Consider the following 25,155-nt stretch of genomic DNA (forward strand, 5'->3'; position numbering starts at 1 on the left):
CTTGTCGCTTTTATGATATGTTTCGTTTAAAAAGTCTCTTCTTAGCAAAAATCCAGTAAAGGCGAAAAGTGTCATCACTAATGAGCATGCGCGGACTTAACAGGCTAATCTGGGACGACACCTCACGCACCTGCATTTAAACTCCTTTTCACAGAACGCGGCTTAATTATGTAGTTTGGCATCATTTATAATCCACGATTATCAGATCGGCTACTTTTCGGTATTCAATAAATAACGCATCGGCAACGACCGGTAATTCAACATTTCAATTATGTATAGCCAATAATTTGCTGGTCTGTATGGAGTGTTTTTTTAGAAAATGTTAAATTAATGTACATAGCGATATCTTGCGACTAACAACTTTTTCCGTGAAGATTACTTTTTTTTCCAAACTGCAAATCAATTACTCGACTATTATTTGGCCTATTTACTTTATCATCATAAAATTAACTAGTATATTTTAAACAACATAAAAGTATGTTGAACTGAACTCTCTATTGTAATAATGCCATAGTATCCAGCTCTCGTACGTTTTCTCGGTCTCCCCTTCCTCTGGTTTACAACTTTTAGTTACAAACGTCCCATGATATTTCTTAGAAATTGATAAATAATTTTATAACAATATCTACTTTTCCTTCTTGCAAATATGAAGTTAAGTGTGCAAAGTCAAGACAGGTGTTCTTTTTGCAAAATTTATATCTAAGGCATGTCAAGAAGCAACTCGGTATCAAATGAATATATGCTTCATTACATTTATGTGTGGTTGGATGATATTTTTGGTGTTGTTAAAGGCGAATAGGTACCCGACACATGTTCGAACTGCTTTCTCATTTCTACCCAAGTTTCCACGCTCACTTGAAGTTTCCGGGAACCAGTCACCAAATAATCACACTTTTTGCTGAGATTTTCAGTCACATTTCTGTAACAGCTCAGCGCCTTTTGCCCATCAAGCATATGGTCGGTTTTCTTCATGTCGCTGTACTTTATTCCAGGCACGTGGCCGGGAGCCAACCCATAGAGGTAAACGTCGTCAACCCAGAAAAATGGCGTCATCGTGGCTGCTCTGTAAATTGCCGGTATAACATCATTGGTGTAAAGAACCATAAAACCACTGCAGTACTCCGGAAACGCCGTCTTTCCCCGAAAATGGTTTTCATTCACATACCATTTACTTTTCTTCTCTCGAATAATCGGCATCGTTCCGGCGTAAATATGATTACAAAATATTTGTTTTGTTTTGTTCTGAAAATTCGGAAGCACACGAGTAAACAATTGAAACATATTGACCACGATATCGTCGTCAGTCTTTAAAATAAATTTCGCATTTCTACATCGTTCGGTGATCCAACGGTATCCCATAACGCCCTTGTGCGTGAGGTTCCGGTACGCATCCAGGAAGTTTCCCTGCAGCATGTCGCGGTACTCTTTGAATTCCGCCTCCATCTTCCCCTGCAGTGCCGCGTCCTCAACTCGCCCAAGCAGGAAGAGCACCCGCGAGACACCGAGCTTCCGGTAGTACGTATCATTCGCCCACGTCCTGCGAATCGCCAGCCGCAACTCAAAATGGTCCGGAGCCGTGTGCACAATTATCAGCACCGAGAGATTTTTCGCGGATGAACACAATGTCGAATTTTCGAGTATGTATTTTCCATGTATTGTAACTGGATATTTGTCATTAGATGACGCATTAATGAGTTTATCAAGTTCAAGTTGTGGCGTTATCGCCTTAAGTTCTGGAGACAACGTTGTCGTTGTGGATGGCGCAACCTTCGTCCTCGTCAGATTTGGAGTTAAAGATCTTGTCGAGACATCCATACTGTTTATAACTCGCTTAATCTCAATTTTTTTCCACGAAAAATTATCTTTCTGTGTATGCCGCGTATAGTTAAGAATAAACACGAGCGACACACTGGTGAATACTAATGCCGTCAAGGCAATTTTCTTCGAGGACCGAAGACACATCCCGATCAAGTGGCGAAATACTTCCGGTCCGGCAAGTCCCGAACGCCTCTCCACCTCGATTCGATTTTTTTTCATGTTGACAGCCCGGAAAAAAATCTGAAAGTATAAAATACATTTGTTATAATTAAGGTTTTTATAAGTAATCAGTTCCCTTCATCAACCTCCATTAATTGAATATTTTGTGCGGATCTTATTATAGAATCTGGTAATACCAAAGATGAATAGTACTGTGGCCTGTTTTTTATATTTACGAACCGCGTCGTTCGGAATTGGGTCTAATGGAATATTGGTAGCGCGGCTATAGACCAGACCGCTCAATCGTGCAAACTGGTAGGATCTACCCTTCCGGATGTTCTAAGTAAATGTATTCAACTCATTTTTAGTACTGTGCTGCGAGGAGTACAAAGCTTTTATCGCGGTTCTAATGACAATACATTTATCAGGCGACAGTATGTTTCAAAAGAAATTGAAGTGTTTTGATTAATAGATTATTAATGGTTGAAATGTGTTTTCATTGTTAGGCTTATTATAGACTATCCGCTGCGATTGATTTTGACGCAATATAAACGATTGATCACTCAATTGACAACAATTGCAAGCTGAAGGTACGACGGGTAGAACTTTCCCATTTAGCATATTTAGCAGCCTATCTTTAGAATGTTTCTAGTTTTGTACATAGGTTGAAAAAACATCATATTTGGATAATTTAGCTTCTTTCGAGGGTTTAGAACATAGGTTGAAAAATAAATCCTATTAGGTTTAGTCGACATGTTTTTTGGTGCTTTTTTCAGATTTTCTGTGTTTAATTGACACTTGTTTTTTTTTGTTAACATGAAGTTTTAAAGATTGTTTTGTGGCATTTTGCTACATAGAAGCGAATAATTGCTGTACCTACAGCGCTTTGATTCATTTAATGTTTCGTAAAGGTATCTTGTGTAGCCCATTATTATTATTATAGAACGTATGAACATTATTGCATTAGTATGACAGATGTATTTATACTGAAGATATTATTGGTGCCAGGAAATGATTGCGAAATTTTAGTTCTAGCTATGCATACATTTTTTTGGCCGTAATGTTTTCGAAATATCTATATCACTATGGCTGTAACACAGGATTATTTTAAGGGCATGTCGGCATACATTTTCAATAACGAAGATATTATTCGACACAAATATTATATTTATAGACACATCACGGATATTTGATTGATTTGTTGATTGATTTATTTTTTGTTTGTGTGTGTTTGTTTATGTGTTTATTTGTTTGCATGTTCGTTCGTTTTTCGTTTGTTAGAAAACAGAGCTTTACATAATTTATAAACAATAGTGTTGTACATACATTTTAATAACTGCTACCCTGTACAATGGGAATTAAGAACTATCCATTGATTACATTCTTGATGAAGTTCATGTATATATTAGGCATATGTGCTTCGAGTTGCATTTCCCAACTATTTTATATGAAGAGCTAATCGCCTTTTGCAGCGGTTGTTTGATTTTATTACATCAAATAAGAAAAGGTACATTTGAGTCGTGTTCTAAGAAAACTGGGCAAAAAAAAAATGTGCGACACTTTCCGCTTTTATGACATTTTTCGTTTAAATGAAGTCTCTTCTTAGCAAAAATCCAATTAAGCAGAAAGTGTCGTCCCTGATTAGGCTGTGCGGACTGCACAGGCTAATCTGGGACGACACTTTAAGTACATGCATTATGCCCAGTTTTCTCAGAACACGACTCATTTAATCAGTTGTACTTAAGGTTTTGAAAACTATTTTTCATAGACGTGTCTTCCTTGTTTATATAGATGCGATCGGTTTTGTCGGCTTTATGTGCGTCTCAATATCGATAATTCATACAAAGATATTGTTTTATATTGATCCGGCTATCAAATATCAGCTTTAAGCCACCTCAAAAATCTATACGAATACAAAGAACGTTTGATAAAACACACGCTTTATTTTTTGATGACACGATTTTTCCATTTACAACGAGAGGTCCGATTTTTCACAAAATCGGCTACTTTAAATGTCTGTGTTACATAGCTTTACGAACGATGCTTTACTTTGCTGTACACATTATGGAATGTGCAATTATAGAAACAAGTAAATATTGCAATGATTAGAATACAGGAATTTTATTTAACATATCAGTGTACTTAAATTAAACTTATTAACCAATGTATGCCTAGCGTCTAGAAAAAAGGCCTTGACAAACAGCGTAGACCTAGATGAGACGCCGCATGATGCGGTGTCTCATCAGGGTCTGCGCTGTTTGCTTAAAGGAATTTCTGTAAGAAATATTCTAAATATAGAAATAAATATACAAAAAATCCCTCATTTTGGAAATAAATTGATCCAATTTAGAAGGATGTGAGAGTCCACTTGGCATAAATGGGTTAATGTGCAATCTCAAGTAAGGTCTGAAAGAAAGCTTCACACACACAATCACAGCAAAATACCTCCAGCGAACCGTATTTGATTTAGCGACCAAAGTACCGACCGATGTATCGACCAACCTACCGACGAACAGACAGACCGACAAACAGACCGAAGAACGGAACGACCGACGGACCGACCAAAATAAAAACTGAATGACTGACTGACTGACATGTCCTAATTTCGTCATTCACATGTTAATTTTCCCCACGCTTTTTGAAAAGCGTGGGGATATTGTGGTTATCTCCGCCGTCTGTCCGTAAGTCCGTCCGTCTGTCCGTCCGTCCTGGCCACTATCTCCTACACTATAAGCGCTAAAATCTTGAATCTTACACACATGGTAGCTATGAGCATATGTGCAACCCTACTATATTTGGAATTTTGATCTGACCCCTGGGTCAAAAGTTATGGGGGTTGGGGTGGGCCGGGTCAGAGGTTTTCACTCATTTTTATGTTATTTTACATTAACTTCTTCATTTCTACATTGATTTACTTCAAATTGATACTGAACATCTCTTATGACAATACGGTCAATCTCAACTTTGCATGGCCCCATTACCAACCCTGGGGCGCCCCGCCAACATAGACCACACCCACCCAAAATTGCCTTTACTATAATTTCTTCATTTCTACACCGATTCACTTCTAATTGATACTGAACCTCTCTTATGACAATACGGTCAATCTCAACTATGCATGTCCCCATTACCAACCCTGGGGCGCCCCGCCCCTATAGACCACACCCACCCAAAATTGCATTTTACTATAACCTCTTCATTTATTCACCGATTCACTTCTAATTGATACTGAACTTCTCTTATGACAATACGGTCAATCTCAACTATGCATGGCCCCATTACAAACCCTGGGGCGCCCCTGGGTCAAACATGCGGCGTGGGGATACGCGTCGGCCTCTGCCGCGCCATTTCTAGTTACAGATGCGATTAGCTTGAAGCACGCATGTATCATATCGAGTATTTTGATACGTTAATGTCGTTAACATGACCACCGGGGATGAACAACTTTTGTCACGTGACCGCAAAAGTCAACGCCGGTTGCAGAAACAGATTGTAATCTTGTACATTAAGGTAAGTTTTGTTGTTTTTTCATATAATCAAAATTTCAGTTTTTAACAAGTGATAGCCTATGACACAGTATACTAAATAAACTTTTATTTGAAATGATTCCATTGCCTTTACTGTTTCCACTTTCCGAGAACACTTCGACACAAAATTCTGAAATGCATTGCAAACGCTGTTTGTTTATGTGGTGTTGATGATTTTCTTTCAACAATATTGGTTTAACGACTGAATTAGTATGATTTTACACTTCATTTTAATATATTTAATAAGATTCATGACAAAAATAGCGGTGCAAATTGAAAAATATCTTATTTTTTTGTTTTGTTTTGTTTTGCAAACGCAGGTTGGTATTTCTTGAGCAATAGGAAATGGCAAACGCAGGTTGCGAGAATATTCAAAGGATAATGAAACGCACACTGTACACATTTTTGAAAGTCTTCTAAAATATGATATGGTTACAAATACGAAAATATTAACTATTCAACACAATATATGACTACGGAACTTCAATTGAGGACATTTAAACAGAGCGGAAATATGCTTATCAACACATTAAGTACTGTTACAAGTATATTGAACCACAACGTGCGTTGCCTCCTTTAAGCGGACCTCGAATGACGCTAAACGCGCCAAAACTCACGAAAATCCCGTGCATTAGTAAACACGCATGTTTATTGAACTGTGACGAAAAGAATAGCAGATAGTGTGTCACATCCAATCACTTGCGTTTCATATCTCTTTTGGTGTAGTCTTTAAAACTTTATAAAAACATTTTAGAAATATATTTTAACAATAAGTAATTCTTTCATTACAGAAACATGACGCTCGTGTGTGAAATCTGTGGAAAGACATTTAAATCGAAGTGGGGGTTAAAGCTTCATGATAAGCGCCACAGAGGGACTGGACGATTCGCCTGTTGTGGAAAAACATTTTACACAAAACAGGCGTTCAACAGACACAGGTTTGTATTTTTTTTGTTTTTAGTACAATGCTAGGTTCTGTCGGTTTAAAAATCAAGATACAATTCAACATAGGTCATTGCATTCTGAGCGAAAGTATGTTTTTATAACCTAGTTGCAAAGCACTATTTAAAATGTTTTGAATGGTGTTTTCGAAAAAAGCCGGCTTTAAAACACTTAACACATTATTACTAGTGTGGTGCATATTGGTGTGCTCATTATAGTATTTAGTTTTTAACGACCATAATTGTCCAGATAAATTTCAATGCAAATTGTCACTGAACAATTGGAATTTACACCGTATAAATCCAGAATGTACGCGTTCCGATACTTCACGTATGTAATTGGACCCTTAAACATATTATTTAATGCGTATTTTGGATTTTGAAATGCGTAAATACGCGTTAACGCGCCTTATCTGGAGCGCTTCTGACGACCATCATTTTGTTAAGTTCCACATTGTTATGGATAATATTCTGTGTGTATTTTTCTGTATTGAATAATAATTCAACAGTTCCATTTGTTTTTGTTATATAGATGCAGCATTCATGGTGTTGAAAAGCCGTTCCCCTGTGAACAATGCGGCAAAAAGTTTTCAACCAAAGATGACCTGAATCGTCACGTCCGGAGGGAGGTTGCTGCAAAGCAATTTACCTGCTCAATTTGCAATGCAACGCTCCGGGAGAAAATTGACCTTCAGGCCCACCTTGCCACCCACACTGGAGAGAAAAACTTTGCTTGTGATATGTGTGAAAAGAGGTACAGGCACCGCAGTAGTCTATCAAAGCACAGATCTGCAAAGCACCGGGCCTAGTCATCTGTTGCATGACGATGATAAGACCAAGAATTATTTTTAATTCTTACCAATGTGCCGTGGTTATTTTCTTAATTATTGAAAATACAGACTGTCATACAATAATATATAGTATTACGCGTGTTTTTGCGTCTTAAACATTGTGTTTCATATCGTTTATCTTGTGTTGTTTTGTTTGATATTCCTGTTTTTAATAAGATTATTGTTGTAATATTTATCATTCTAATTTAAAATGATTATGATAATGGTTGATCTCATACAAATTATTGTGTTCATTATTGCTCATCTGTGATTACTGTTGATCTCAGCCCATGAATTGTGATTTATATTGATTATCTGTGATTATTGTTGATCTTATCAAAATAATTGTAATTTATGTTGATTATCTGTGAATTTTTTATCTTAACCTATTAATAGTGATTTATATTATCTGTGATTATTGTTGATCTTATCAAAATCATTGTGATTTATGTTGATTATCTGTGATTATTGTTGATCTCAACCGATTAATTGTGATTTATATAACCAGTGATTATTGTTGATCTTTTCAAAATCATTGTAATTTATGTTGATTATCTGTGATTATTGTTGATCTTTTCGAAATCATTGTAATTTATGTTGATTATCTGTGATTATTGTTGATCTTTTCAAAATCATTGTAATTTATGTTGATTATCTGTGATTATTGTTGATCTTTTCGAAATCATTGTAATTTATGTTGATTATCTGTGATTATTGTTGATCTTTTCAAAATCATTGTAATTTATGTTGATTATCTGTGATTATTGTTGATCTCACCATATCCGCTGGAATGTACATTTGAGCCGCGCTCTGTGAAAAGGGGGTTTAATGCATGTGCGTAAAGTGCAGTCCACATAGGCTAATCAGGGACGGCACTTTCCGCTTTTATGATATGTTTTGTTAAAAGAAAGTCTCTTCTGAGCAAAAATCGAGTTTATCGGAAAGGTTTGTCCCTAATTAGCCTGTACGGAATGCACAGGCTAATATGTGACGACACCTTACGCACATGCATTAAACCCCCTTTTCACAGAGCGAGACTCATTTGTAATCTGCGATTTTTGTTTATCTATTTCGAATCAATATGATTAAAATATATTTTTGGTGAGTTAGCTTTTTGTCTCATTGGAATCATTGTGCGAATTGTCAACAATTACATGTAAATCTGTAATTCCTTCTCAAGTTGCACATAGGCCAGTTTAATGTTTTGCGTATAAGCTATTATTGCGATACGGGATATTCTTTGCAGCAATAAAACAATTAATCTGCATATGTTTGGTTCGTTTTGTTGTTAAAGACACTGATCTTGTTTGCGTTCAACCGCTGGGTTTTTCAATGTTTTTCACAGTATAGTTAGACTTATCTCGGTGAAGTGTACTTTGTCATGGATGTAGTATGCCTTCAGCTTTATTTTAAGTATTATCTCCAACAATCATATTGTAAGATTGTCAGGATTCTCACGTTACACATAAAGACATTATATTGTATGACCAATATGAAGACACTAGTGATTTGCAAGGCGCCCATGTAAAGGTCAATAGTTATTATTATATTTAAAGTTTCGGATCAAAAGATAATGGTATACACCTAAAATGAAAACTATGTCTTGCAGAATAAGAGGAATCGATTGTTTTATTTGCTTCATGATACCTCTCTCCTTATAGGTCCACATTATTTATCATTATGCAACTAAAAGAAAGATACCTTTTTTTTAATTAACAAGATACAAGATACATGGCATTTTTTAGAAACTGTAATTTTAAAACTTGAAACAAATAACAGCAAACAAAATAAAGTTAGATCCAATATGTCTGTTGTTGTTTCAAATCCCCCAAAAAGGTTGAATATACCGGTAGGCCTCGTTAAATGAAGCATCCCACAGCGTCAATATAGGCAGCATATTATACGGCCCCAATATTGGTAGCTCCTCAATGCATAAACATAGAAAGAGCAACACAAAATCAAATTCAGTAGCATTACACGGAATCAATATAGGTAACGTTGGTTAACGAATATCAAAAATGACAGCTGTCTTTTAAAGAACTACAAACTGTCGTATGATATTATGATTTCCTTTTACGGGTCAATGTCAATTCCCATTTTTGATGTTAGAAGCATTTTGCTGTCATTTCGTCTTGCCCTCTCCCATCGGACACCCAACGTTCCCTTCTGGAGAGCGTTTCTGCTTGTTGACACGGTGTCAAATTTTCGTTTAGGTTCCTTCCGTTTTGGAATGTCAAATTCGTGGTCCCTGAAACATGATATTTGTTATCGAAAACTATTTATTTTACAACATTTACCATCTTATTTACTGAGAGCGAGTTTTTCAGCTTGACATCATCCGAAGCAAAGACAATAAAATGTAATCACATTTTATGTCGAATCATGAATTATTAACAGTACTGAGTATCATTTTCAGGCAATTATGACCCCTGTACTCGTCGACGGTTCGAACCCGTGTCCTAGACTCTTAGTGAATACATGAAATTGATCTTCTTCAACTTGGCAATTAACCTTTTTGACGACAGATGCAAATTAATCCTGTTGAATATTACGTATTGATAAGTTTATATAACGAATTTCACATTTTAGGAAACATCTGCATTAGACACATATAATCCTCTTCATTACAATGCATTTTCTGAGCACGTGCCTCAGTGTACAAAGCATACCTTTAAAATAAAATAAATGTTGACTGTCTCCTGGCAATTAAATAATGATTCATTTTAAAAAGACTTTTGTTGTAGACATCTCTAAACCTAAAACATTTTTAAATAATTTTAAATCACAGGATCTTGGCTTACTTTAATCTTATTTTTCGAATGATGTCATTCTGCTGTTGCGTATTGCATCCGTCACTGTTGGTCGGCTGTGCAGTGCTGCTCTCAGTTGATCCAGTCAAGCCATACACATGGGAGCGACTAGTACGGTAAAAAAACTTCCTGAAATCATAAAATTTGATTTAGATTATTTTCTGAAAGCCAATGTGAACACAATCGGTTTGAATTATATCATACCTATATATTTTGGTATGCAATGTAAACGATATTCTTCAAATACCTGATTATTGATTGTAACAATTACCTACTTATTTGGTAAATTATTATATAGAATGGTGGTACGGTAGTCGAGTGGTAACACAATTTTTATTCGAATGAGTGGTGTTGCTCTCAGTAATTTTAATCAGGCTGACAATATATGAATGTGCTAATTAATATTAAGAATGGGTTTTAATATTCTCAAACTTTTTAGACTCGGAAAATTGGGCGTCGCTCTGCGAAAAATGGGTTTAATGCATGTGTGTAAAGTGTTGTCTCAGATTAGCCTGTGTAGTCCGCACAGGCTTATCAGGGACGACTCGTGCCGCTTGTATGATTCTTTTCGTTTCAGAAGTCTCTTCTTAGAAGAACGCCCAGTTTAGACGGAAAGTGGCGTACCTGATTAGCCTGTGCGGACTGCAAATGCTAATATGGGACAACACTTAACGCACATGCTTTCAACCCCCTTTTCACAGAGCGAGGCTCAGTTCAATTTTGCTATTATATTAAATTTATACTGGTACGTTGCTAACGGAGACGCCGTGCTACAACCTGTAACTCGAGCCCATTGTCGTAAAGTGTCTCAACATTCAGGTGTTCAATACGTTTTCCCGTATATTTTGTTTTTATTAACTTTCAACATTTTAGTAAAATGCTCGTGTGCCGAAAATATAGTATTATGAATTGCGGAACAGTAGCAACACTGTAGAGATGATTCTCACAGTTCTTCTATAAATTGTTCCCTCAATCTTCACAGCTGAGCAAAACATATGCATACAATTGTGTTCATTCAAATTGCATTCTTTAACTACCAAATCTTAATATTAAGATAATATTTAATATTAAATATATTTGGACAACTAACAAAACAGCATGAGAAAAATAACATTCCGACAAATTATTTTTCAATTCTTTTGAGATCTTCATTTTACAATACTCCGCTCCGAATCGCGATTTATTTTATGATGATAATGGCGATGAAGATGGAGATGATGATGATGAAGATGTTGATGATGATTTGATTTGAACAGTACATATCGAGTATCGCTTCGTGTGTCGTGTGTCGCGGTCTGAAATTAGACCGCGTTACACGAAATTCGGATAATATGGGCGATATTTGAATAATAAAATATCGCGCGTCGCCGCGACTGTCGCGCAAAATATCGTGTATCGCTTCGTGTGTCGTGTGTCGCCCTTGATGAAAGAAGGGCAAGAATATAGATGTCACTATCCGGATTCCGTAATCTTAACCAACCTGCGTTTGCCATAATCCAGCTTCAGCAAACTGCGTTTGTTCAACCAACCCGCGTTTGTAAATTTTTGAAATAGCAAGAACTGCCCAAATTAAATATAACAACAACAACTTATATCGCAAATACAATAAATCATCAAAAATTAAGCATCGTGTGCTCTCATTTTTCTAGAAATATGATTTATTCGTGAATGGAAAGTAAAAAAATATAAAATCAAACTGCGTTTGCATCGAAAATCTAAAGTTTGTGTCGAAGTGTTCTTAAAAACTGCAAAGCTTCGAAACAAGTGCAATGCGTCTTAATATGCGAAAAGGTATGAAGCATGTCATAAGCTTTGTATTGTCCAGAAATTTTAACATATTCTCTATAAAAAGATGAAAATTACCTGACGGAGCGGGATTCCTGATGTAATTCAACAACCTGCGTTGACTTTTGTGGTCACGTGACAAAAGTTGTTCATCCCCGGTGATGACTGCAGAAACAATTTTCGCAAGCGACTTATTGTTTCGTAATTGTTTCGGTATTTATGTGTTTAAAGGTCAAATGTTTACTGTGTTCGTTTTTATTATGCACTTAAATGAGAACATTATCAATTCAGACTCTAATAACATTTCCTCAAATTATTTTAAAATATATATTTATTTTGATCTTTGGAATATTTTTTACCTACCTTGGATTTCGAGATCATTCACAAAAGATTATCTAACCGACAGTTAGCACAATTTTACAATAAAATCCACCCAATTTACCACGCAAAAGTTAGCAATACATGGTAAACGACATAGTAAACAGCGTAATAAATTACGTAATGAATGAACATTTAAAAGCAACGTTCACTTTATCTGTCTTGCATGGTTAGCAAATAATTTGTCAAATGTTGCGAGGATTAAAGTAACGTACACATTATCATTGTTAATCGCCCAAACAATATATCGCGTTCTGATGTGTATTTCTTGTGGTTTCTATCTGTATCAGAACTCCTTTTCGTGGCTAAAAACAATATTCATCGGGAAATATATTTTATAATTTTATTAAAATTAAAAATCCTCAAGAGACGTTGATCAAAACTAGCTAACTAACTAAAACTAACCGTGAAACTATTCAGTTTCAAACATATGAAAAACACTTGAGAATTTAACTCTGTGTTGTCCTATGAAGTTCGGTTTGATGTATGAACAAATACTCTGTTTTAATCCATTAAACAAGCGTTCGTTTGGTTATTGAATCCAAAAAGTTCCAGCTCAACAAATAAACATTAATAAGTACGAGTGTAATCTAAATTTCCCGATGCGTTCTTTCATTCCGTTCATGAAAACGATCAAGTTATGAACGTGTCGGCAAATATCAGCCATGCATACAGCTCCCTGGCGTAGCAATGACGGCAAAATTCGGTTAAACTGACATTGTAGAGTGCCGTGATGCATGTACGGAATACCGTTAGTGCCATCGTGGTAACACATTAAAATCCAGAGGGCTACAATACGACAATGCGATAGTACGATGGCGACAATGCGGTAGTACGATGACGACAGTGCGACAATACGATTTGGCGACAGTGCGATAGTCCGCTGGCGACAATGCGATAAAACGATGACGACGGTACGATAACGCGATAGCACGATGGCCACAATGCGATAATACGATGACGACAGTGCGACAATGAGATGGCGACAGAGTGATAGTACGATGGCAACAATGCGATAATACGATGACAACAGTGCGACAATACGATGGCGACAGTTCGATAGTACGATGGCGACAATGCGATAGTACGATGGCGACATGCGATAAAACGATGACGACAGTGCGACAATACGATGGCGACAGTGCGATAGTACGATGGCGACAATGCGATTATACGATGACGACAGTAGGATATCGCGATAGTTCGATGGCGACAATGCGATGATACTATGGCGACAGTACGATATGACTATCGCATTGTCGCCATCGTACTATCGTACTGTAGTCATCGTACTGTCTCACTGTCGTCATCGTATTATCGCACTCTCGCATTGTCGCCATCGTACTATCGCACTGTTTCCATCGTATTGTCGTACTGTCGCCATCGCATTGTCGCCATCGTACTATCGCGTTGTCGCCATCGTACTATCGCGTTGTCGCATTGTCGCCGTCGTACCATCGCACTTTCGCCATCATACTATCGCATTGTCGCCATCGTACTATCGCATTATCGCATTGTCGCCCTCTGGATTTGAATGTGTAACCACGAAGGCACTAACGGTATTCCGTATGTATGGAATATTCTACGTTCAATAAACGATAACTGTTTAACAACTCACCACTGGTTGGAATAAAACCACGAGGATGGGCTACACGGTCTTTGCATATGATAGTGTGGTTAGTAATTGCATGATGAAAGTTACATTTGATTGACCAATGAAAATCTTGCATCGGATCAATTCCGTATTATGAGTGGACATACAAACTTTTGCATCAGCCTGCATGGGTGAGCAAACACGAGAGATTAGACAGAATTTCCACAATACAAGTAAAATGTGTATTATATGAAAAGGGAGATAATGAATTGTCCTGTACTAAAATACTTTGAATGTCCGTGAAATGGGAAAAAATGCAAAAGACATTTAATTGATGGGCTCTCTTCAAGATGATACAAGCTCGGCTGTCACAAAAAGAAGTGACATCGAAGTAAATGTACTTTTAAATTCAGTGGAAAAAGATTGTGTCCAACATTTCAATTGAGCTATGAAATTGGACGAATTGCGCTCAACAATTTGATGTCTCACATGTCACAGCATGGCGTCGTGCCTAGAAACCATGGCAATTTAGGCTGACGCCCAAAGCACGCACTAGGGTTTGACGACGTTCAGCGTGTAGTTGAATACTAGTACCATGAAAACTACGCTGAGCGCGAGGGCATCCCGATGCCGGCTTCCGCACGGGGAAGTGATAACATACCGCCGACATACTTGCCTGCGAGCACTATTAAGCTCGACTTGTTCAAAAAGTACACAATGCAGTGTACATCGGAACATAGAGTGATCAAAGTCACTGCTTTCATGTGGTCCAAATGCATTCCACACATTCGGATAGCCTCTTCCCGTGATGTCTGCGCTACGTATGAAAACAAGAGAAAACGTGTGGTAGGTGCTCTAGAAGAATAGGAAAAGCTTGAGGAGACGGATAAGTACGGTGAGCATATAGGGCATGCTAAGATGGTAATCACCTATTAAATAAAATATTGTAACTCAATTTATGTATTTTTATCTTTTCATATAGATTTGTTCACGGTATTACGACTCAGAAAACACATTAGTTTCCTTCTGTTCAAATTTAATAATATGACCATAAGAATTACTACATTTTGAAGATAAAATATGTATTATTGCTGTCATTATTTTTATTATCCAGGAAAGGGAGCTCTATAATGAGTGTATATGGAGAAGTCGGGAAAGTCGGGGTACCATCCTTACACCTTTGACTTTAGCCAAAGTGTGCGCCTTCCTTATTTACTCCAACCAGATGGGACCGCTATACTTCCTGTCCTTGAGTCCAGCAAGACAGGCCTATTTATATAAGTCTGTCCGACCGTACATTCGATCCGTGTACCAGGACTCCATCAGACGTAGATGTGTGAACTCGCCAAGCACGCCGTTTCCGAGGGCACAAAGACTGTCACCAAGTACACCAACAACACGTTAACGAGTTGTCTGGTGCATTCAAACAAACGGCCCTTTTAGGGCCACCCACTTTTCTTACGAAAGACTTGTCTAATTGTCACATTAAAATACATAAAATTGCCTGATATTAGTCCATAGTAATAATAATTGAACTTTATTTCCTATACTTATTTCGTTCCTTCGTTGCTACGCAAACATATTTTATTATTTATTATGATAACATAATGAATAAAACGAAATTGTTAACCTATGCAATGTTCCGTATATATATATATATATATATATATATATATATATATATATATATATATATATATATATATATATATATATATATATATATATATATATATATATATATATATATAAATAATGTGTTTGCAAAAACGGCATATATTAAAAAGTATACGAGATATTGACAAACGGTTTTCTACGGAATCCTGATAGTGCCATCTATAATCTCACCCTTCAAAAGATATATTTAACAAGATATATCGCCCTTGTGTAGACAGCCCAAAAGGCGATATATCGTGTTAAATATATTGTGCGTCGCCGCGACTGTCGCGCAAACTATCGTGCGTCGCCGCGACTGCCACGAAAAAATGTCGTGCGTCGCCGCGACTGTCGCGAAAAATATATGTATGGAAAATATTTAATATTTTCCAGTGAGGTATGAAAATTTCTTGTATTACACATATGCTTGTGAAAAATGTCTCCTGTTCAATGTAAAAAATTGTTGGGATATTGTAGTACCAAATATAATAATAGATAGTTGTCTTAACTCGCACTGCGACATGTTCACGTCCTGTAGCAATAAGTAATGAAGTCGTAACGGTTACGCGACAGCTTCGGGCGACCAACTGTCACTGTAACCACGAGAAACGTTCATCACATTCAAGCTTTCGTCAAGTATCCGACATAAAAATTATTCAGGCAAAAGGACACAAAGAAACATATTAGCCGTGCTCTGTGGAAAGGGGTGTTAAATGCATGTGCGTTAACTGCCGTCCCATTTTAGCCTGTTCGGACTGCACACGCTAATCTGGGACAACACTTTATGCACATACATTTTTTTTCACAGAGCACAGCGCATATTTATCAATTTACGACTAAATGTTTTGTCTAGACATACACACTTTTCAGCGCCTCTCAATTCATATTATTAAAGCGGGTATATACGATTTTTATATGTGCTGAATTGTAAAATATTGATACAAATATGTTATAATAACACACAATATGCAAGAAAAATGATACATTTAAGACGAATTTCATAAAATACAGCAAATACAAATTAGCGCCCCGAGCCGATTGTGACGAAGATAATTCGTTATTATTTTCCTACAATAACCGATGCATTCGTCTTTTTAGTAAGTGTTCGTGTGTCGTATGAATCGATATCGCTGCAGGAATTTCAAATGAACCGTTAAACTAAATTTAGATTCACATCGTACATGCATGATATACATGCTGGCAAATTCGGCTGTACAGCCTTTTTCGATTTCAGAATTAAATATCTGGCTTATTAAGCATTTTTCGACACATGTTCTTCTTAACTTTTATTTTAGTTTATATTGAAATATATGTATAATAAGTTTTTACACATTTTATATTAATAAATAAATATTTGACAAGATCGTATATACCCGCTTTAATGATTTATTGCCATCCGTTGGTCCGCATGCACATGGTCTTAAATGCAGATCACATGGTCTTAAATACAGATATTGACCGAAATAATCTCCTCTCCTCCTCTCTAAGGCCTTAACTTGAATATTTGAAGCTCGTGAGCTAAGAAACGGAACCCATATAAAAATGAAATAAAAACAAAACAAAAACAACTTCTTTTTTTTATCAGGCACACTAACCGACAAAAGTGACCGATAGCTATAACAAAGGCTTTGTCGAATATTGCAATTTAAATGCAACTTTTATTGTTTGTTTAACCCATTTATGCCTAGCGTCTAGAAAAATAAGCCTTGACAAAAAGCGTAGACCGCATGATGCGGCGTCTCATCAGGGTCTGCGCTGTTTGCTTCAAAGAATTTCTGTAAGAAATATTCTACATATATATAAATAAATTTACTAAACATCCCTAATTTTGGAAATAAATTGATCCAATTTAGAAGGATGGGAGAGTCCACTAGGCATAAATGGGTTTAATAACATTTTCCCACATCCGTTGTGTGAAATTAAAACAACACACATCAATTATAAAATGATTTTTATATGAATTGATTACGAAAAAAGAAAGAAACGTCGTACTGAAAAATCAATTGTATTTCTTAATTTAAAAGATAAACGAATACACATAATAATAGTGATCTTTACCTGGACTTTATGATTATCGTAGCAAAATCAGTAACACGAAGTCTTTTCTGATAACAGACCGATTTTCACGACCATTACACTCTACATATTTTTTATTAATAATCCTCGTCATACTGAATATTCATGTATTTGTATAATAAATCGACAATAATTTTAAAACAATTGTGACACACTTTCTTTTTATACACGGTGTTATTCCAGTAAAATCCGGTGATAAAGACATAAATAACGTCAACAACAATAGTGTACCTATGAGCGTTGGCGAAGCTTATTAAAACAATATATGCGTCACGCCGCCTCTCGCCTTTGACACGAATCGTAATCAGTCATAGACGTAAACGTGTAGACACGTTAGCTCCCTCGGGCAATTAAATGAACAATGCACGTATGAGGAATGCCTGTTCTGACTGTATTGTCAAGATATATAGTTAAATCAACCTAAGTAGACTTGTTCATAGTTTGGTAAAATGACGATTAAAATAATCGTCATAAGTTTAAAAAATGAAGTTTCATCAGGCAAGCGAACACTATTGACAGCGAAAAAAATGGTAATAGTTTACATCGATATAGTTTAAACCTATTTATTTCAGCTCGATTGCATAGAAAGCCTAAGGCTTATTTGAAACGCTCTCGAGTCCGTTTCCTGGGACTAGAACCATTTGCTTGGTGTCTAAAGGGGAAATCTAAAGAACGCTACCACAGTGGGGATCGAACCCGTGACATCCGATCGCTAGGCGGACGCCAAATCCACTACACAACTGCGATCTTTCATCGATATATTCATAAGCTTGGCATTTACAGTGGTTCAAAAATTCAAGATTTGTTAATAAGCATTTTAATTATTTTTAAAATAGGAAATAAGGTAAACAAGTCCTTTTAACGATTGGATTCGATACCATATCTATGATTCAATGTAGATAGTAAACCTTGGGAGGCGTAAATTGAAAAGTAATGACCAAGTTTATTTTATAACTTATTCGAGTTATTGATTAAATCACACGCCTTCAATATTAAGGATAAAAGTCATCGAAAGATTCAGAAAAGGCGATTCGTGGACACTTCACAGTGCATTTGCCTCTTTTATGTGTCTGTGGCTATGTAAATGTTTTATTGATATAAACGGAAAGTAACATACTGCGTCACAATAAGCAATTAAACAGTTCAAATTATTTTGGTTATCGTTATGGACTTAAAGCGGCCGTCCAACAGATTTTGGCATGTATTGAAGCATGTCATTAAATGCTTTAAATGCTCCATATTGATAAATTTAAACATGTGAACTAAAAATCTCCTGTTTAAAACAAGAATACAATTTAAAAAAAGGAATAAATATAAACCTCAACAGGGCTCGAACCACTGACCCCTGGATTCCTGGAGTAACAAGCCTCCTGCCTAGACCACTCGACAATACACGCTCATGTTTACAATTGGTGAATTTTATAGCTATATAAGCAATCCTCTTAATTTCCCAAAATATCGTTTCGCGTCGATACGACGCTTTATCTATTGGACGGCCCCTTTAATGAATATGTGAAAAGTGTCATCTCAGATCTTTATCTATTGGACGGCCCCTTTAATGAATATGTGAAAAGTGTCATCTCAGATTAGTCTCTGCAGTCCGCACAAACTTATCAAGGACTTTCTTGTTTATTTTTTTTCCCGTTTCTATGAAGTCTCTTATAAACGCAAATCCAAGCATGGCGTAAAGTGTCGTCCCTGATTCGAAGTGTAATATATATCTTTTATTATATTTCAATTATATTTTTCCGAGAATATTAAACCGTGTTTAAAAAGTTTTTAAAATCGAAACAGTCCCTAGACATAAAGAGCGCGTATATGTATAATTAATTTACATTACTTTTTATATACCGGTAGATATTTATAATATACACAGTATGAATCAAACTTAGACAAACTTAAGCACACAAAGATATAAAAACAACAACAACATAAATCCCACTTCACCCTCTCAGCTATTCCATCCGCCAGAAATCTGGCAGTAGTATAAAAAGGTACATCTCCTTTAGGGAAACTGGTATAAGATGGATCACTCAGACAGTATAACCAAGGATATCCGACGATCTTAAGCCTTGGCTGGCAAGTCTCCAACGACAAGAAACAGTCGGACGATTAAACAAAGACGGATGCTTTGGGCCAACGTACGCATAACGACCATGCAATAATAGTGATCGACAAGAAAAAGAAATGGCTGATATTTCCACACCCCTAATACCGAGCATTGTATTCACATATTGAACTCCTTTGTAAAAATATTGCCGTAAAAGTTTCATTACAAACAATTCAAGATTGCCAAACGGATATTCGTAAATTATAATTAACAATTGTACATGCTTTTAACCGATTACCTAAAAAAAAATAGTTATTACTATTAAGTATGCACAAGTACATGAATTCCATTATATAAGAAAGATAAGTTTAATTGTACTGACAGATAAATTGTTTACCGCATACCTGGATAAAATCCAATGGCTTGCACAGATATTGAAAATGCAACATTCAACCCATTGCTGTTTGCACCATTAAATCACGTTTTATCGATTGAAAAGCAATAATATGCGGTAACTTAAAATAACCTTATTTCCGATATAAATAGTATGTTTTTATTTTACAGATATTTTTTTTAACGGATTAAAACACAGAATTGCATTAGTTCGTTTGAATATAAAATAATTGTGTCGTTTGAATTTCACATACGCGAGTATTTTCATGTTTTGTTGAGTGGTACCAGATATTTTTCGTATCGCTTCCTTATAAAAATAATTGAGTTTTTCATTGTCCCAACATGTTATCAAATCTTCCAAAATAATACAAGGGCCATACATTAATTATTCATTACCTGTCTGGACGACAATGCCATATCTGTTCACAAGCTCAACGTTTAATCAAATATTGCTTTTAATTGTAATAAATAATCAATATCTGTATCGACAATGCAATTATTATTGCGATGAATCGCTTCTTGAATGAGATATAAGGTCGGTCTCCAATAGCGACGCAACGCAGAATACAGCAGAAATGTGAAACCAGAGCGCATTTAGAAAATCCCATGAGTGTGAATATGCGGCAGAGTTCAAACATTATTTAAGAATAATATGTCATGGTTTATACTTTTAATTATATTTGAAGTTCAACTTAAAACCAATTATATGCCTACTATATCAAACTATCTATATATGCTCTCAAAAATTGAATTTGACATGTATAGTGTCATACTACTGCTATTCTTTTCAATACGCAATACGTGTAACACAAAATCGCATTCAAGAAATACTAATTTATTACTAATATTCAAGAGAATAATGGTTCTAGTTTGGACTCAGCCTCTGATGTGTATGGTGGTGCTGCTGTAGGTCTATGAACATGCAGGGTCCATCTTTTTTACGTTATGACGAGAAATATATTAAATTTCACAAGTCATTGAAATTATTCCAGATATTTTTGAAAATATTGTTTCCTGTGCTCTCATGATCATGCAGCACAAGGTTCATTTTGTGTACCGGTATATCCTATACGTGTGTACCGGTATATCCTATACCTGTGTACCGGTATATCCTATACGTGTTAAGTTATTAGGAAAGACGATGCTGTATTGGGGGAAATTACAAGTTTAGGCTAATTTGTAATTATATAGACGAGCTAAATGAAATCAATTTCATTGCATGTGAAAAATCATGAAAAACGGTAGCCATTCTCGATTAAAACGCAACGAAGTTCATCACCGGACGTAAAGTAGTAAGTGTTCCGGCGACTTGGCAGTTTTTAATTTCATAACCGATTTTCGAAGAATATTATCCTATTCAAGCAAATTTTTTCTCATTCAAACAGAGGTCTTAAACAAGATGACTTGAAAGGCCTAAAGTCACTCACCTGAAATAAAAAAGAATTGACCCGTTTTGTGCAGCTCAAGATATCATTAGAACAAATGTTCTGAACAAGTTTTATGAACAGTGAACTATAAACGAAACCTTAAAAGTGCTAACAAGGTTTTACTATAGCCACATAAGGATAAATTCCTAACCCCATGGCGGCTATATTTTTCCTCAGACGGGCAGTATTTTCAAACTGGCCCAAGATATTATTAAAACCAATTACAGGAAGGCCTATTTTAGGCAGATATGGACACTGTCGAGTCCGTTTCCTGGGAAGAACCAGTACTTGGTGTCTATGGAGGAGATCATGAGAACGCTCCCCGAGATGGGAGCGAACCCACGAACTCCAGATCGCTAGGCGGACACATTATCCACTACACCACTGCGACTTGAAAAATTTACAATAGCAATATAAAGCCATATAAGGAAATATGCCCCGCTCCCTGGCGGTCATGTTTTTAAACCAACCGGAACCTTTTTCGAACTCGTCTACGATATCGTTTGGACAAATCTTCTGACTAACATTCATGATGATCGGAGAATAAATGTGGCCTCTAGTGTTAACAAAGTTGAACTATAGCCATATTTGTCCCCGCCCCTTGGTGGCCATGTTTTTCAAATAAATGGAACCATTTTTGAACTCATGCCTGATATCATTGCAAACAATCTTTTGACCAAGTTTCATGAAGATTGGACAAGTTATGATGCCTCTAGAGTGTTAACAAGGTTGTACTATAGCCATATATAGCCATATAAGGAAACATGCCCCGCCCCTTGGTGGCCATGTTTTTCAACTAACCGGAACCATTTTAAAACTTGTACAAGATATCATTGAAAAACAATCTTCTGATCAAGTTTAATGAAGAACGGACAATAAATGTGGCCTCAAGAGTGTTAACAATGTTTTATATAAGGAGAAACACCCCGCCCCCTGGCGGCCATGTTTTAAAACCAACCGGAACCATTTTCAAGCTCGTCCAAGATATCATTTGGACAAATCTTCTGACTAACTTTCATGATTGTCGGACAATAAATGTGGACTCTAGAATGTTAACAATGTTTTACTATCGCCATACCCTTGGCGGTAATGCTTTTAAACCGAACGGAACCATTGCAAACTCGACCAAGAAAGAATTGCAATAAATCTTCCGGCCAAATTTCATGAAATTTACACAATAAATGTGGCCTCTAGAGTGCTAACAAGGTTTAACTATAGCCATATATATCCTTATAAGGAAAAATGCCCCGCTCCCTGGTGGCCATGTTTTACAAACAACCGGAACGTTATAGAACTCGTCCAAGTTGGGAAAACATTTCTGACCAAGTTTCATGAAGATTCGACAATTAATGTGGCCTCTAGAGTGGCGGCCGTGCTTTTCAAGCTACCAGAACCATTTTCGAACTAGTCCAAGATATAATTGTGACAAATCTTCTGACCAAGTTCCATGATGATCAAACACTAAATGTGGCCTCGAGAGTGTTAACAAGGTTTTACTTTAGCAATATAAAGAAAAATGCCCCGCCCCATGGTGGCCATGTTTTTTAAGCAACCGGAACCATTTTTGAACTTATCCAAGATATCATCGGGGCAAATCTTGTGACAAAGTTTCATAATGATCGGAAGATAAATGTTGACTTACAAAGTATTAAATGCCATATATAACCATATAAGGAAAAATGTCCCGCCCCCTGGCGGCCATGTTTTTCAACCAACCTGAGCCATTTTCGAACTCGTCCAAGATATCAGTAGTACAATCTTGGTTCAGTCTTCTGACCACATTTTATGAAGATCGGACAATAATTGTGTCCTCTTGATTGTTACCAAGGCAAATGTTGACACCGCACGGCGGACATATGTTGTGATACTTGGAGGGATTGCTTATATAAAGTATAAAATACATCAATGAATGTGTGAGGACGGATGGCCGAGCGGTCTAAGCGACAGACGTTTACTCCTCTTACGCCAGGGGTCAGTGGTTCGAGCCCAGTTGTGAAACTTTTTTTCTATAATTTTATTCATGTTTTTGACTGGAGCTTTTTAGATACAATGTTTACATTTATCAATATAAAGAATTTAATGACAAACTTCAAAACATGCCAAAATCTGTGAAAACTGAAAAGGCCCCTTTAAAACACGGGATGCTTATTGCAAATTGTCGCCGTTGAATTCGCTATTTATAAAAGTGACTCAAATTGAATGCATATTTCGTCGGTAAAATATTCGCCAACCATGCACATAATGTTGTATAATATATTATTATAATTATATATTTAAAGCGTGAGAGGTTACACGCGAGTTTTGTTCATTATTCGTCAATGTTTATAACGTTAATCTTGTCATTATCTGTGAAATATTCTGTTCGGGAAAAACGACAAATAGCGCCCATGTTTAATTCAATTTATGTACTTATTGTCCACACAAATAAAGATTAAGTAAATGTTTTGACACGACCTCTGTTCTTTGTTTACAACAGAAAGGTCTCGTGTTGACTTATTGGAAAAAAAAGTTAAGGTACAGGGTGGGGATATCGCCGTAAAGGCTAATTTAATTTAAAACAAGAGCCGTCTCCATAGGATGACATATGCCCCCGATAAAAGCTTTGATAGAAATTATGAGCATTTTACGAAACCTAAACGCATTTTTCGAAATCTAAACGCGGACCCTATTGACCAAGGTCAAGGTCAAAATTTGTGTGCGTATGGAAAGGCCTTGTCCATATTCACATGCATACCAAATATGAATGTTACATCTGAAGCGACATAGAAGTTGTGAGCATTTTTCGAAACATAAACGCAAAGTGTGACGGACAGACAGACAGACGGACGGACAGTGCGATCACTGTATGCCTCCTTCGGGGGCATTATAAGAGGAATTAAATATATATTTTAGTGCACACGAAAAAGCCAGAACAACTGTATCGATTGATACACAAGTCAAGCATGTGAAAACAAAATGAACAAAGAAATGGTTGAACACATGTCTTTATTGAGGTAAGAACGCACGATACCATTACTTCATATGGCCGAACGCTCATACTAGGGATTCAGGAGTGAGCAGTATTAAGTGATTGAGCCATGGGTCAGGAGCTAAGAGTTGCTTAACAATTCTAATGCAAGGGAGTCGGAGGTAAGTGTTCCTGAAAGCAATAAGACTACGGGATTAGGGGTAGGAGTTGGTGCACGACGCTTAGACTAGGGGGGGGGGGGGGGGGGGGGGGGGGGGGAGGGCTAACAGTTGCTAAAAAATAAGACTACGGAGTTGGGGTAAGATTTGCTGGAGAACGCTTAGACTAGGACGTCGGAGTTAAAGGTTGCTTCGAGTTGCTAAAGAAAACTAAGACTAGGTAATCGGTAGAAAGAGTTGCCGAAGAAAGCTAAGACTAGGGAGTCAGGGGTGTGAGGGGCTGAAGAACGCTAAAACTAGGGAGTTAGGGATAAGAGTTGTTCAAGAAAGCTACGACTCGGTAGTCTGGGATAAGAGCTGATGAACAAAGCTAAGACTAGGGAGTCAGGGGTAATTGTTGCTGAAGAAAGCTTAAACTTTGTAATCTGGTGAAAGAGTTGACGAAGAAGGCTAAGACTGGGGGGGGGGGGGGGGGGTCAGAGGTCCTGAAGAAAGCTAAGACTAGGGAGTCAGGAGTAAGAGCTGCTGAAGAAAGCTCAGACTATGGAGTCAGGGGTACGAGTTGCTGAAGAAAACTAAAACATG

At 36.7% G+C, this 25,155-nt stretch overlaps 1 protein-coding gene and 2 long non-coding RNA genes across 7 annotated transcripts; 1 reads left to right on the forward strand and 2 right to left on the reverse strand.

The window, feature by feature from the left end:
* Positions 1-678: 678 nt before the first annotated feature.
* LOC127839936 (lactosylceramide 1,3-N-acetyl-beta-D-glucosaminyltransferase-like) lies at positions 679-17,903 on the reverse strand. Of its 5 annotated transcripts, none has more exons than XM_052368352.1 (2): positions 17,557-17,903; positions 679-2,058 (listed from the first exon to the last, which is right to left on the reverse strand). In XM_052368352.1, the coding sequence occupies exon 2, from the start codon at positions 2,035-2,037 to the stop codon at positions 754-756; it is 1,284 nt and encodes a 427-aa protein (XP_052224312.1). In that variant the 5' UTR covers positions 2,038-2,058; positions 17,557-17,903; the 3' UTR covers positions 679-753. The 5 variants fall into 5 exon arrangements, with proteins under 5 accessions (XP_052224312.1, XP_052224305.1, XP_052224299.1 ...); XM_052368345.1 differs by lacking the exon at positions 17,557-17,903 and adding an exon at positions 13,867-13,922; XM_052368339.1 differs by lacking the exon at positions 17,557-17,903 and adding an exon at positions 12,654-12,927.
* LOC127839980 (uncharacterized) lies at positions 5,401-8,542 on the forward strand. The gene is made up of 3 exons (XR_008030366.1): positions 5,401-5,487; positions 6,296-6,442; positions 6,978-8,542. It is a non-coding gene; the product is annotated as an uncharacterized LOC127839980 (long non-coding RNA).
* LOC127839972 (uncharacterized) lies at positions 8,969-12,037 on the reverse strand. Its single transcript, XR_008030365.1, has 3 exons — positions 11,949-12,037; positions 10,077-10,214; positions 8,969-9,523 (listed from the first exon to the last, which is right to left on the reverse strand). It is a non-coding gene; the product is annotated as an uncharacterized LOC127839972 (long non-coding RNA).
* Positions 17,904-25,155: the final 7,252 nt, after the last annotated feature.

This window comes from Dreissena polymorpha, chromosome 1 (assembly GCF_020536995.1).
Source record: "Dreissena polymorpha isolate Duluth1 chromosome 1, UMN_Dpol_1.0, whole genome shotgun sequence".
Taxonomy (NCBI): Eukaryota; Metazoa; Mollusca; class Bivalvia; order Myida; family Dreissenidae; genus Dreissena; species Dreissena polymorpha.